The 16,324-nt window shown below is 40.9% G+C and overlaps 1 protein-coding gene across 1 annotated transcript in view; it reads right to left on the reverse strand.

Annotated features, from left to right (window-relative positions):
- Positions 1-16,324, reverse strand: part of adgrb3 (adhesion G protein-coupled receptor B3) — a gene marked incomplete at both ends in the record, with an annotated part of 137,495 nt that overhangs the window by 65,037 nt on the left and 56,134 nt on the right. Inside the window, 6 exons of the mRNA XM_080539933.1 lie at positions 1,187-1,288; positions 4,849-5,013; positions 6,525-6,689; positions 8,167-8,331; positions 10,732-10,893; positions 13,920-14,030. Of these exons, the coding sequence (XP_080396059.1) occupies positions 1,187-1,288; positions 4,849-5,013; positions 6,525-6,689; positions 8,167-8,331; positions 10,732-10,893; positions 13,920-14,030 (870 nt within the window). The remainder of the gene's footprint in view (positions 1-1,186; positions 1,289-4,848; positions 5,014-6,524; positions 6,690-8,166; positions 8,332-10,731; positions 10,894-13,919; positions 14,031-16,324) is intronic.

The following is a 16,324-nucleotide window of genomic DNA, read 5'->3' on the forward strand; positions in this document are numbered from 1 at the left end:
CCAGGCAGACTGGGGCCCCTATCTTTAGACCACGCTGCCGCTGTCTTTTCAATTTCCACTCTGCCTAGTGTGTCCACCGCTGGCTCAAGGACAACAAAAGCCATAGGTCCCACAACTGAGGTGCTGTGTGATAGCAAGGGAATCAAACTGTGTGTGAACTGTGGGGGATTATAGGGCAAAAAGTATGTGACCGCCCCCTCCCTATCCTTCACAATACAGGTAAGACAAATCATAGCAGACCGTCGTCCCCATGACAAGGATGAAGCAGCGGGTATAGTACAGTATGGTCCATCATGAAGAGAAGAAGGAAGAGTAGGAGGAGGAGGAGGAGGAGGAGGAGGAGGTGGAAGAGAAGGAGTACGAGGAGGAGGAGGAGGTGTATAATCGTGCTGTTGGATTATACCATAGCTAGTATACAGTATATGGAACTAACATTGGCAAATAAAAACAATTCTTTCTTTTTTTAACCATCCCATAACAGCTTCCTGTAATTGCAATAGAAAATGCTTTTGAGGTCAATATAATGTAAATGGAGATATCTGTAGGTACAGTTCACACCACATGAAGCAGGAGTGAGAATTTCAGTCGGATGTGACAGGGACTTATTCATCATCACTCTACTTCCAATATAAATGTGTCATGCTATTGATGCAGGACTTTCACTCAGACCGATTATCAACAAAAGGACATAGCTTGTTATGATATTCATGACCAGAAGTCAACATGACATTGTCCATTGTCCAACCAGTCCATTGGGTCAGGGAATTATTTCTAAACATAATAATAATAATAATAATAATAATAACAATAACAATAACAATAATAATAACAATAATAATAATAATAATAATAATATGTTTTATTTGTATTGCACTTTTAATTCAAAAGAATCTCAGAGTGCTAATGAGTGCAACAGAGAGAAAAAAACAACAACCGTAAAAACATAATAAGTTAAAAACAAAACAACCTAAAAACATAATAAGTTAAAAACATAGTCAAAAACAAACAAAATAAATCACAAGAATGAACACAGGTTCAGCAGTCAAAGGCCTTTTTGAATAAAAAAGGTTTTTAGGCCTGTCTTAAAAGAGTCCAGGCTCTGTACTGCCCTTAACTGGCTAGGAAGGCTGTTCCACAGGCGCGCGCAGCCGAACAGAAGGCTCGCTCCCCCGATACAAGTCCTTACCTGTTGCATTTGGTGGGCACCTGTTGAAGGCAAGCTCCCCTGAAGGTGTCCGTCTCCACACCATGGACACAGCGTAATCCTCAGGGCAAATCTCATACGGTGCTGGAGAAACAGAGAAACAGCATCAACAAAAATGTTGTGTCTAAATCAGAACTGTATGAGAGAAGTAATTCTTAGGCCATTCGTAACAGGATAGACCACATTATTTCTGAAATATGAAAGTAGGTTTCAATGGTTGACACGCTGTAATTTAAAAATGAGGCTTCAATTTCCATGTGATTGTGCTGGATTGAACAGAGGGTTTAAAATGGAACGGGTGTCGGGGAGATTGATAATAGAAAAGGGCCTATTTATAGACTCTCAAGAGGCGATTCATTTTAACCGAATAATAGCGTCTATGTCTGTAAAAAGGAGGGTACAAATAATGTTATTTACTTATTGCAAGTTATTCAAACCTCTTGTACTTCTAAAGGCAATGAAACGTGTAATTGAATGAAAACATGTAATTTTGCACTGTTCCATTTGCTTTAATACACTTCGGTACAAATAGTCTGCTTGTCTGCCTGCCTCCTCCACAGAGAGACACCATGCACCTCTTAAAAACAAGAACAATCGTCATTTAAAAGTATTTCAAGAATTTGCCTTAACTTGCCTCCATCCCTGCAATAGAAACTGCTTCCATGGAGGTTAATAATCAATGCTATCACAGGAATATATTAATCATTTATTTTAGACAGAATACTGTACAAGAGGAAAGGAGGACTGCACTTAACCCTCTTGTTATATCCAGTGCTGTCAAAGTTCCATCAGAAATAGTCATTACCCGCCCCAAAATGAGGGTTAGGGTTACTAGGGAAACTAGCATTTCACACATATTTGTTTCTCTTAGTGTCCATGTACTTAAACAAATAAAATAAAAACATCTATTATGTTCTTTGTCAAATTGACACTACAGTTTATTTCAAATCAAAACATTCAAATGTATATGTTTCCTCAAACAATACTTTGTTCTTAGAAAGGGAGGAGCCCTGTTAACCACAAAACATCATCTTTGAATCTGATTATTATGAATTGTATTTGAGTATGTTATGTTAATTGTTATGTTATGTTAATTTTATTTATAATGCGCCCCCCATCCAACTTTTACATCGGCCCGGGGCGCAGCCCGGGTAAAGGAACAAATAAAGACAAAGACAAGGAACACAGAAAGCAATCAGACACAGACGACTTAAACGTACATCTCAGGCATACAAGTCACAACAAATAGGGAGTAGACTTAGGGAATATCATTTACGAAGAGGTGGGTTTTTAACTTGGCTCTAAAGGAGTCCAGAGTGGGGGCAAACTTGATGGCAGAAGGGAGCGCGTTCCACAGGGTCGGTGCTATCACCGCAAAGGCACGGTCACCCTTCCTCTTGAGGTTGGAACGTGGGACCCTCAGGCTGAGTTGGGCGTCGGACCTGAGCCTGGGTCTGGGCCTTGAGGAGGAAGACTGGTCCAGGAGGTCCTTGATGTAGGGTGGGGCGAGACTGTTGAGAGCTTTAAAGACAAAGGTGCAGATTTTGAACTTCACTCTCTTCTTCACTGGGAGCCAGTGAAGGGAGATGAGGACAGGGGAGATGTGGTCCCTCATTTTGGTGCCTGACACCAGCCTGGCAGCGGCATTTTGGACTAGCTGCAGGCGGTGGATGGTCTTATCAGGAAGTCCAGCATAGAGTGAGTTGCAGTAGTCGAGCCTAGATGAGATTAGCATGAGGACGACCCTCCTCAGGTCGCTGGGGGTGAGGAAGGACTTGATCTTGGCTATGATGCGTAGTTGGTAGAAACATGCCTTCACGACGGAGCTCACTTGTCGGTCAAGGTTGAGCTCGGAGTCAAAGATGACACCGAGGTTCTTGACATGTGGTCTGACAAGGGTGGACAGGCTTCCCATGTTGGTGCTGAGCTGAGTGATGGTGGTGGTGTTGCCGATGAGGAGGATTTCCCCCTTGCTCTCATTCAGCTGTAGGAAGCTCTGGGCCATCCACTCCTTCACATCGCGGAGGCAGTCCATCAGGCGCTTCAGATCGGCGGGGTCGTCAGTGTTGATTGATAAGTAAAGCTGGGTGTCATCCGCATAGCAGTGGAATGAGATCTTGGAGCGTTGAGGGATTAGACAGAGGGGGAGCATGTAGAGGGAGAACAAGATGGGACCAAGGATGGAGCCCTGAGGGACCCCACAGGTGAGGTTGGCTTGTCTGGAGGAGCTGTCTGCTATGTGGACGGCGTGGGTTCTATTGCTGAGGTAAGACTTGAACCAGGACAAGGCGGTGTCGGTGATGCCAACCTCCTGCTGGAGGCGATCGAGGAGGATGGCGTGGTCTATAGTGTCAAAAGCTGCGCTGAGGTCCAGGAGGACCAGGGCAGCACATTTCCTGGAGTCTGCGATGAGGAGGAGGTCGTTCCAAACCTTTAAAAGTGCCGACTCAGTGCTGTGGCCAGGTTTGAAGCCAGACTGAAACTTCTCCAGGATGTTGTTCTGTTGGAGGTCGGGCCACAGCTGGCTGAGGACAGCCTTTTCCAGGAGCTTGGACACGACTGGGAGCTTGGAAATGGGTCTGTAGTTACTGGGGTTGGAGGGGTCCAGGTTGGGTTTCTTAAGGAGAGGCTGGACCACTGCTTGTTTGAGGCTGGGCGGAAACAATGCCAGTGGCCAGCGAGCTATTGATTATTGAGAGGATGTGTGGCCCTATCGTGTCGAACACCTCTTTGAGTAGGAGGGTAGGGATGGGGTCCAGAGACGATCAGGCTGGCTTCAGTGCAGCGGCCATCTTGGAGAGGGCTGGTAGAGTGAAAGGACAGAAGCTGGAGAAAGTGGATGAACATCCCAGTGTGACGGCTAAGTCCTTGGTGGAGTGCGGGATGTTTTTTTTCTGATATTGGAGAAAAAAGGATAAACATTTCTCGCACTTAGCCGGGGATGGATCCTGGATGACGTTAGGGGGGGGGTGAACAACGGTGTTGATTGTCCTGAATAACACTCTGGGGTTGTGTGAATTGTTGGAGATGAGAGTGGCAAAGTACTTAGCCCTTTCAGTCTTTACCACCTTCTGATAGGTCCTCTGCTTTTCCCTCAAAATCTCGAGTGAGATGGTCAGCCTGTCCTTTTTCCACCTGCGTTCCGCCTGTCTCCACGTTCTTCTCTGAGATTTGATGGTGTCGTTGAGCCAAGCTGAGACCCTGGGTTTGGGCTTTTTCAGGGTAAGCGGGGCTATCGAGTCGAGGATGGAGCGACAGGAGGTGTTGAACATGGAAGTGAGTTCCTCTGGGTCAGATGGTGCCTCACCTGCCCTGGTGTTTTGGGCGGCCATGAAAGTATTATTTACATTTTTTGTTTTTAGAAGTTCATTACCTCTACCAAGAAGATAAGCTGAACACTCATGCAGAACTTAAATATAGATTTATTTCAGTGATGTAAAACTCTTAAATGGGTCAATTTGTCCCACAATACAACAGGGGGTTAAAGCTTCCTCTGAGCTCTGTTTTCCCAGCGAACTGATACCTCACGAAATGATAATCCTTCCACAGAAATGCACTCTGCATAAATAGATCATTATATTCACAGTTCACACTGTTGCCCACTCTAGTTAATTGACTCTCCGTTTAATTATCCCAGGGGTTACCTGGGCAACGCTGGTCACTGCACTTGCGGACTTCCTCCCCTGTGCCATCGCACTGTTGCCCGGTGACGGCCGCCCCCTGGCACACGCGGGCCCGTCTCTGCCAGCCTCCGTCACATGACTTAGAGCAGCCACTCCAGGGGCCCCAGGGATTCCACTGGCCATTGGCTGAGGAGAGGAAACCAACCATGGTTAGAGAGAGTCCGTCTCAACAACCTACAGTATGTGTGCCAGTAACCCTGACACCTGACCATTACTGGTCCCTGCTTCACACCATCAGCCTCGGTGTCAATAATGTGGCTTGAGCACCAACATTATGTTCTATATCCAAGGATCCTACACTTCCATTAAGTGTGGCTAGATGAGAAATCAACTCATTTGCAGTAGGCGAAGTAAGTGTCTATAGAGTAGGCATGTATGTTTAATGGCACTCAGACAATGTAGGTTTTACCAACCTTTTAGCAGAATTCTAGCCTAAATCAATGAATAAATTCATTATTATAATACTAGTAATAATCAGGATTATGTAACTGTTTTATAACTAAGGGGCTGCGTTGTGACCGTGGTAATAATTTGCCTCACTTTGGCATTATTAAGACACATTTTATGTTTATGATAAAGATTTCCAAAAGCAGCGGAATGCTTTACGGCTTTTTAATGAACACTGTAAAATCTTGCGTTAGAAAAAAACAGATGTTCCCCTTCAGCCATATAGTTAATCACATACCCTTGTCTGCAAGGTAAAATAACCCTGTGAGGGGGAACACACTCTACTCTCCATCTGACCTGAACCGACCCCTCCTTCACACGCACACACCCACACACACACACACACACACACACACACTCACACACCGACACACACGTCCTAGGACTAAGATGAACCTGAACCGACCCCTCCTTCACACGCACACACCCCCACACACACACACACACACACACACACACACACACACACACACACACACGTCCTAGGACTAACATCAAGGATTCAACCAGATTCATACAGCATACTCAGTTCAAGGATGCTGTTTTTTTATCTTTAAATTATTATTATTATTATTATTATTTTTTTTACAAATTGGATACAGATCCAATTTGGATATTTCCTTAGGAGGGAAACCTGGCAGAGGCGTATCTTTACATTGCCTAAATTGCAGAAGACTCACAGACACTGTCGTTATCTTTATGAAGTACACAGAGATACCTGTATAGTAAATCTCGGACTGTATGAAAACTGTATTGTCTGAGTGTGAGTGTGCTGGGGCCCAGATTTCATTTATTCAGACAACTCAACGTCTGGTAGTCCACTAAGCTGACACCTAATGTCTGTTATATGACATGATAGAAAACACTGAAGTATATGAATAACATTCACATATAATATATCTAATAGGATTTCATAAATCCAATTTGTGGGACACAGTCTTTGACATAGCTCTTTGTCATAATGCTCTTTATATGTATTTTATGTATGACAGTGCTGACTATCAGAGAGTAAAGCAGCAATGTACTGTAAAGCATGTGACATCTGAAATCAAAACAATTTCAAGCTAACCACTGTTATAAAATGCACCTTTGGAATCCGTTTAATTCCATTCCTAGAGTGTTTTTTATTTTTTTTACAGTAATTCTGAAGGTGCTTCATGAGGAGGGAGAGTGGTCCTACAGGCTCTTACCTGTACAATCAGGATTGTAGCACTCTCTGCTTTCAGCCCAGTGACCGCGACACTCTGAGCCCCCATGGGCAGCCGCTGAACACTGCCTAGTCCTCTGCTGAGTTCCGTTGGCACAGGTCACTGAGCAATCACTCCAAGGGCTCCACTCCTGCCACTGGCCGTCCACTGCGGCACGCAACCAGAACCCAACAAGCATGTCCCACGTGGGGGAGGAAAAGAGGACAATCAGAGCAGGGGAGGAGGAGATATTCACATCGCTGTCCTCTCAGCTTTAGACACCCAGGTGGATCACACTGCTAGAGCATTTGTACAGTATGTTGTTGCTTTTGGAGCTAGTTCTCGCCAAATGTGAGTACCTTAAAATGGCTGATGGAAGAAGAAAAACACAGCAGCAAGGGATGTGTTCACAACACAGCATTTGTGCAGGTGGAAAACACTCCCTAAATAGCCTCTACAAACAAGTTCAAAGGGGAAGTTCTGCTGCAAAACAGCAGTTTCTGGATTCACACAGAGAGATACAGAGAGATACAGAGAGATACAGAGAGGTACAGAGAGATACAGAGAGATACAGAGAGATACAGAGAGGTACAGAGAGATACAGAGAGATACAGAGAGATACAGAGAGATACAGAGAGATACAGAGAGATACAGAGAGATACAGAGAGGTACAGAGAGGTACAGAGAGGTACAGAGAGATACAGAGAGATACAGAGAGATACAGAGAGATACAGAGAGGTACAGAGAGGCAAAAGGCTCTGAATGTGACTCCATTCAGCAGAATATAAGTGGGAATTTCTGAGACAAACAAGGGAATGAGGAAAGGTTAAGAAGGGCAAATGACATGTCATCACACACGTACTTCTCATCAGACAAGAACACGTACGTCCATTTGCAAAGGCTTAGCAGAGACATACACTGCCGCAACATGGACCGTCTCTATCCAACAACACCAGCAAAAAAAAATGAACATTCGCTATTGAACATAGCATGTTAATTACCTTCTCCCTGAATGGGTCTAGGTTTTTCTTAAAACAGGCCTGCTAAAACAAAGCATCTGGGATTGGATGGAGTTTGTCAGTTATAACGGCGATGCCAAACATTTGCAGTGTGGAAAAACTCATCAGCATTAATCTGCTTACCATTCACGGCTAAGTGATTTTCACTTCAGCATTACAGTGTTGACTCTATGAGCAGGGGGTTCTCAACCCATTATACTGTGAGCAGCACATGCTGCTTTAAATATGTTATGAGGTCTGCAGGCATCCGGTGTTCCCCCTCCCTACTGAAATGCTCTGTAATTGATCCTATAATGTTGCACCAAAAGGCAGCTGTTCCTACTTCCCAAGAGCCTCCTGTCTGTAGCGAGATGATCTTTGATTATTTCTTGAATGAATTTTTACCTTTTAAGATAACTCAACAGAGGGGTTTTCCCAGTACTCAATGTAAAACCACTTGTGTATGTTGGTCCTTTATTCACAAATCAAACCTTCGAAGAGGAATGAGGCGCGTGACAATATCTGGATTAGAGCTCAATTAAAATCTCCACACCGAACAAACTAGATAAGAAAAACAAACAACCTACTGTGTAGTTTTAAACATGTACGCCAAACATTGAAAAAACATACAACAAACACAGACAGACCTGGGCAAAGGGCAATGTTGCAGAGTTTGCTCTGAGACTCAGGTCCGTCACAGGCCCTGCCGCCATGCTGGGGCGGAGCGCACGTTCTGGTCCTGGTGCGATGGCCTCGGCCACATGTGAACGAGCACAGACTCCATGGCGACCACTCCTCCCAGACACCGTGCACTGTGGGCAGAGGACAGGAGTCAGGTCTCTCACCGCCACTGGCTCTGCTACATGACATGACAGTCACAGACACAAGCACAATAGTCTTCAGCAGAACAGATGAACATACATTAGCAACCAGGACTTGCTGGAATGCACAGTGCATATCATGGGCTATCAGTACCATGGGGTTCCCCTCAATTGTACCTAGAGGCTGTGAAATTGTGAAATGCTAAGTCTTTTTGGGCCATAAACTACCAAGGCGTATGAAGAATAACACAAAACAAAAAAAAAGTGGCAGAAAGATAATAATATTATAGACAATTATAGACAATATTATTGTCTTCCCTGTAGGGTAGGCTGCTTGGCGCTGTCTTGTGAAATTTGCTCTCTGGGTAAACTGTCACAGATTTTCTTTCACTCACAATAATACTTAATCTGGTCACCAATGTGTCAAGATTGCTGGGCTGTCCCTTCAAGTCGCATATCCCACTTTCAATACTCTAATTGCTTTATAAGAAGGCAAGTCCCTGTCAAACATTGTTAATTTAAAGCAAATTCCCATTGCACCTGTGAGAGAGGCAGGATGGGAGGCATATCTCTTCTGTCCAGGATCAGAATCTCATCGGGGTTCACAGAGTCAGTCTATAACCAAGAGCTTCTTATCTGGCTGCAGTTGCTCAGATACAATCTGAATCCATTTCAGCTACAAGCTTGGACCTCCCTTATTAAAAGATGTACTGTACAGCATAATTCAAATTAGTGTTGGAACAATGAACAAGCTTCTTCTGCTGTGCTATAAACAACTTAAAAAGAGCTACAATTATATAAGCCTTTTGTTTTTTGCTCATTTTCAACTAACAGTAATCTACCATACTATCGAAATTGAGTGAAAAACAACATGGCATTTCAATATTTGTATCTTGTGTCATTAAGAGTACAGAATACTACTGAGAATTCATTAAAGGGCATCTGTTCCACTACAATTCCAATCTCCTATCTTCTATTTTTACCCTGAAACTATTTGACATAATACACACAGTTCAATATTTCTCCTGTCGATTTCACTACATTTGCTCCCCTGAATTCCTCCCTGAACCAAACGCCACATTACCTCAGAAAAAAATAACGCTCACTCCATTAGGCTGCTGCCTAAGATGCACCGAAGGGAAAATAATGGATTTATTTGGGCAGCCCTATAAGTTCTGCGTCTTTATTCTTCATTATTCTTCATTTGCATTCATGGAGATACCTGGGGAATAGCCATATACTGTAGCTCGGTTGCTTGAGGCTGCGCTTCTGAATGGGCTAGGTTTCACATATACAGTAGCCTACAGCTTGCTCCCAGTGCTAATTTGGTTGAAAAAGGCAACAAAAAAAAAGTATCTGAGGTAAACTTTTCTATTTTTTAATTCTATTTTTTAAAATAGTGCCTAACTGTCTTTTAGTAAAATGCTGACCCTTGTGAAAACTGCCAACCTCACCCTCATGCCACATTCTGATATGTCTGACCATGTCAAGGAGTGCCGTTCGCAAACATTTAGGCCTAGATTAGCCGATGGGAGTGATCTGTGTGAGTGTATGATTTGATGTAACCTCAGATGTACTTTCCAACCCAGAGTAGAATATTGCTCCTCAAATACGCTGCACTGCATACCAATAGCATCTTTATGTTTTATAGGTTCATTTCTACAATTACTCATTATTCCATAACGCAAGAAATGTATTAGAGCAACAGTTATAGTCCACAAAGCACCAACAGTGGCTAATGGTTGTCTTGTTTTGAGAAATGTGGTGTCTTGACAGTTGTTCAAGTCTGAATCTCACCTTAACTATAAAACAATAAACCAAGAGGTCTTGACATTCACTATAAATTCACCTGTAAGAGCTGCAACCGAGGAGCCTCGGTACCTGACTAGGTATGATGAATTCCCTGTAACTACAAATTACTTATCTAATATGCCAGCCTATATTGTGTAAAACATTACAAAATCTACAACTGACCTTGAACTTAAAGCAAGGATAGCCTGGTGACACATCAGTATCTATTATTCCCTCATGCAGAATCACATCAATGTACACCATTTAAGAAACCCGATGAAATTACATCGTTGTGTGGGAAGGGATGGATAACAGAAAGCAAATATAACAGTCATGGGAAAACAACATATTTGCATGCCAAGAAAGAAAGAAAGAAAGAAAGAAAGAAAGAAAGAGGAAAGCATTACACAGTAGTAATAATAATAATAATAATAATAATAATAATAATAATAATAATAATAAACACCCAAATAGGTGCAATGGTATAGTAATCGTTATTTAAAACATTAATAAGGTAATTCAATGCAAGCACAACACATTTCCTGGCGCAAGGTAAAAGAGAAAATACGTTAACATTCAAGAATCTGTGGCTAACACTACCTGGACAGGGGGAAGTGTTATTGCAAACCCTTGATTCTCTTAAAGGGCCGATGCAGTGTGTTCCGAATGGTGTGACACATGTTCTTGTTCGCACCTGCGACCCTTGACCGCATGTGACTGAGCATGAGCTCCACTGGGACCACTCCTCTGCACCAGAGTCACCTGTGTGGGAGAAGGGTGACACCAGTTAAACGCAGCAACATGGTCACATGACTGCCCAGGGGCCGGGCTAGTGGGGCAGGCCAGGGTGGAGTAGGGGGGATGGTTACACATTAAAGGGGATCAGTAACGTTTTGGGGAGGACCCTGACTTGGTTATCAAACACAGTGCCGTATTTACCTTCATGTGATCTTTGAGCAATTATTAAAAGAGAGAGCAGACCGCAACTGTGGAGGTCATTGGCCCAATCTTTACTTTATGCTGTTGAATTGTGATTAGATGACTTAAATCAGAGAGACATGTTAATTAGTCAATAATTTGCTTTCATGTTAAATGAATCTGCTGTCGGAATTATGAATCTGAGGTGCGTTTATTCAAAGATCACAGCAAGGCTCTAAATACTTGGCCAAGTTATAACTTCTTACAAAAGAGACTTTTGAAAATCTGAATAAGGTGCTATACTGCTTCATTTCAACTCAGTCTTCATCTTTCAAAATGACTCATGCATATAGATGAATAAAACCAAATAAAATGTAAAAAGCCAAAATGACAACACTATTGATATATATAAAACATAAAAGAACATAGTTGCATGCAAGGAGAGAAACTAATAGTGAGAGAAAAGGGAGATTTCAATGAATATTAGTTTACAAAGTAATCTAGGGTATGGATCCCACAGCAGTGCAGCAATCGAACTCTACTGTGTAGTCTAGAGAACCGTTTCCTTGACAACTGTGGAGGGTCTGATGCATATTAGTGAATGATTGATTGAATTTCCAAAACAGTTTTAAACTACTGTTACTACCAAGGGCACAAGGGAAATTAGAAGGAAGAACGTCCTTCAGTATATTCAGCAGATCGCAGCAATTTGCATGGAAGTAATAATATTAACAATGTCAATTTGTGTCAGTTCATAAAGAACTTCCCAAACAGATTAATTTAGATTGTAAGTTCTCCAAACTCTTGTGTACCTCAAAAATATGTTCATGTATTATTAAATTGAATATGTTATTTTCATAACAGAATGTGTAGACATGTATATTTCATAAACCACTGATTTGCATTGGAAGCTCTAGAGTAGAGTGAATCAGTGATACACTGCATCCAATTGTTTTTACATAGTCTTCACCAAGTACTCATTTATTGATCATATTTACAAATGATGAGTGATTGTGATTGAATCAAAACATCCTATCACTCTGATCAACCCAGTGATGGATGATGCTGCACATGAGATTGCATTGGACCAGAGGCTTGATGATGTTTGTACACTGGATCCAGTACACCATTGCCACCATATATGCCAAGTATGTAATGTATGCCAATTGTATTCTGAGAACTTTCCATACTGTACACCTTGTGACACAAGTGAGTCAATTTGTACATGTGAGTGCTTGTAGGTTGTAATTCCGAATATCAAATAGCATTGCCACAGTGACAGCAAATGCATAACATACTATTTTGCTGTGTATTTGTAGATCAATTTGACAAGCCACTAAATATCATCAAACTTCAAGTATCAAGGTATGTTTAAATGCTAACATTATCATGTCACATATCCAAACGCCACGAAATGCTGAATAAGGGAGGAAAGGCTTATTGGGAAGAAGACTTGAGCTTCTGTAGGGTGGATCATAAATACAAGAGGAAAACCATAACATTGAACTTATCTGACCAAAATAGTCACAGAACATGTACCAGGGTTGTACCAAGGTTTGGTAACAAGGTTTGGTATTCAATTATAATGACTGGTTTTGTTTGCACTGTAGACATGCTTAGCTTTTAGATTTTGAGTAATTTTGAGTCAGCTCTGAATACATTCATATGTATTTGAAATCTTATGAATATCTCCAGGTGCATTGTGTTTGTAAGCTGCTTTTCTGTTTCAAGGACAGATAGATTGAACCAAATAGGGATCTAAACCCCAAACATAATTGGGCTGGTCATAAAGTAGACTGAAAGGTGGATCAATTGGTTAAATGAAGCAGTACAGGTAAATTAGACAGTTTAAGAATGGGAAAACTGAAAAGCACAGTGATGAGATCTATAACAGGTAAATAACAGACTCACAGCTTGTTGAAATGGTGAAATGTTGTTAAGATTTAGTAACCAAGTGAGTTGCAAATTAAAATGATAATGAGCCGGTGTTTTGACCGATGTCACAGATTTAAAACAAACAAATGAGAAAAAAAAGTTTAAAAACAATAATTAAACAACAGACTATTAAAACCCATTTTTTTGTATGGCCACTATAATCTTTAACCACCCCTCCCCAAAGGTCTGTACATCTACCTATGTGGGTAGAGGGGGGGGAAAAGGAAACTTAAGAGGGGGAAATGAAAGCTAAGGAAATTTAGATTTTTTAAAATCACTGTCAATTTTGATTGTGTCTAGAATTTTGCAACTAGTATTGCATTATGTATCCTTCATAATAACATACAATTATAATATACAATCATATCCTGCACAGAACACTTGATTACTGTATATATTCAGGTAAAATCTATATTTCTATTGATTTCCATCCAACAATGTTGGATGAATACAGTATAATCCTCTAAAAGTCTCTATGATTTTAGTATTGGTTTAAGCCAACATTTGTACATTTTGGTTTATCTTATTTCTAAGTAAATCTACAGTATATAACTAATGATCAATAGTCTGTGTAAGATATTTTCAAATCTGATTAAAGGCACCTTAAAAAATAAATATTTAACTGCAGCAAGGCCTAGTTTTACCTACCCTTTAATGTTCAATAAATAATGCACATGCCAACTCACTGTGACAATAAAACAAACAGAAACCCCCAAAAACCCAATTATACTCCTTATTCAAATTAAATACTCAAAGGGAAATGGAAAATTTATCTTGCGAGTTTTAAATGCAACAATAGAGAGGGAGGAGAAAAAAAAAATAATGCAAAACATTGTCACTTAAAAGGTGCAGTACAAGAGAGATCATGCAAGTGACTTAGATGAAATTAAGTTTAGTTAACAAAGTAAAGGAAAGAAACATAACTATTGTATTACCAGTTTGTGCCATAAATTTAGCAGATTCAGCTTGCTCCTGTAGGGCCTTTGTTTCATGAACTGATCTCGGCCGCTGACTTTTTACAGTATGCTCTCCGATCATTCCATATTCTAGGGACAGAATAGAGGTTCATGAAATCTATGCTCTGACAGGATCCTCTGAGAGAAGAAAAGGCTTATTACATACTGTTTTTCAAGATGTGCGTAGCAACTGCAATACATGGCTAGAAACAAAGATCACACAAGGATAATATTTAACGTGTCAATTACTTTAAGAACAATGCAACGGATTTATGAGTTGGGAGTATTAATTGAGTTTGAAAGCACATCTTAGACACATAGCATACATGCAAATAAACTCACATCTGTTTATACACTAATACTCCATCAGTACCACCCCCCCCCCCCCCTCCCGCCCAACCACCCCCAGGAAAAACAAAAACAAAATGAAAGTAAAAATGTGTAAGCCATCAGAAAGCCACAGAGGAGGGGGTCATGGACATAACATGCTATATTGATCCACAGTTTCTTCAACAGATCCAGGTATATTTATGTAATTAATTCACCCAGTAGATATTAGTCCAGGAAATCATATGCCCTTTTAATTTAATAACAATATGATCATAAGATCCATTAACTGACAAATGTATTCTGAGCTGTGCATGTATTAGTGGTCGCCTTTGTTGCCCAATCATACAACAAAGAGACTGGATGACATATTGTTGTACAACAATGTAGTTTTACATTAAAATGCTATCTCTTAATAACTAGCATGCAAAGCCTGGGATGTGTGTTCTATATCTGTCAATACAACTGGAGGAGTATGATGTCTTGCATAATACAGTATGTTACACAACAGATACCTTATGTGGCAGGTGTTAGTACTGTAAATGTTACATTAAAACGTGCTTAACAAGTGAGAACCTTCTGCCAATAATACTACTCTATCATACACAGTGACATGTTTTCCTGTTAAGAATGTTGACTCAATAACCTATTCATGAAATGCTATATCTGTGTTGCTGAATTTGGTATATTCCCACTACACACGTCAAATGTCATGGTAATATGAAGTGCGCTGTTTGAGGTACAAATACCGGTACTTCAATAAAAAAGAAATACATTTCTTCCAATGCTGGTGCTGTGCAATGGTCGTTTCCACAACTTTGGAGAAAAAATAGGTTAAACAAGTGTCAGTGTTTCAGCCTACTTTGATTGGCTGTTAATAATCTGCCTACGCTGACTGCTTGTGAATCACACATATCAAGACACATTCTTGATTATCTTTAAATGATACAATTTTTAGCAATGGCATGTCTTAGGTTGTTCTCGGGAGGTGATCAAGAGTGATGAAAGAAGAGCTATGCACCAACAAAGAGAAATGCCGTGTCAAAGCAAGAGTCACATCAATGCCAAAAGTATTATTATGGACTGAACCTCACAGCTCCAGAACACAGATGGTCCAACCAGACATGCCTGAGCAACCTTTCATGATGGATAATAGAGTCACTGTCTACATTAAAGTGTGACCAGACACATATCGGAGCATTGTTCCTGTTACTGCAGTTGATGGAAATAGATTGTCTTCACTGTGCCTTAGACAATGACTCTGTCTTGAAAAGTAAAGGACAGAAACATATTTTGCGCTAGTCTATATGTGCTCAGAGATATACGTATACAGTATTGACATTTCTTTTGAAAGACACTTTTTTGGGATGAGCATAGCAGAGTAGAATGCAAAATCACGGTACCGTAACATAAGCACAATGCCGTATAATGGAAGAGTGAGTGCTGTCAAGGTTGAGGCTGTACAAAAAGGCAAACCTACATAACCATTCAGTGAAAGGGTTAGTTCATCCACAATGACGAACTGACCCAGTTTCACTATCTATGTGTCAACATAATTTTTCTCAAGCCTTGATGTCAAAATCCTTTTGTGGAGAAGAAGTGGGGATTATTGGTAGATACTATTTACACTGAGTCAGAGTACATAGCCTAAATATCTACTGTCCATTTCTCTGACTTAGAATAAAGTGGCAACTAAAAACTTGACTTCTGACTACTATACAATATGTGATCCATTACCAGATTTTGCATGCAAATCCAGAAAGCATCTCAAGGATAACTCAATGACATATGACAAAGCTGCTTTATAGTCCAAAAGACGGTACAGTACAAACGTTACAGTTGTTACTGTTCCCATTAAGATTAGAGGTGAGGATGGGATGAGAAACTGCTGACAAGAAACATTTTTTTATGTGCTCTCACAACTATATTTTATAATGTAGGCGTGGAGGCTTAAATAAATTAGCTAAAGGCAGGGAGATGACTTGCTTACGTGGTATCCAAGGACAACTCTACCATCATCATTACTATTTAGTGTATTTGGCTAGAGGGGATCACAT

This window comes from Nansenia antarctica (assembly GCF_963989245.1).
Source record: "Nansenia antarctica genome assembly, chromosome: 1".
In the NCBI taxonomy this organism is placed as follows: Eukaryota; Metazoa; Chordata; class Actinopteri; order Argentiniformes; family Microstomatidae; genus Nansenia; species Nansenia antarctica.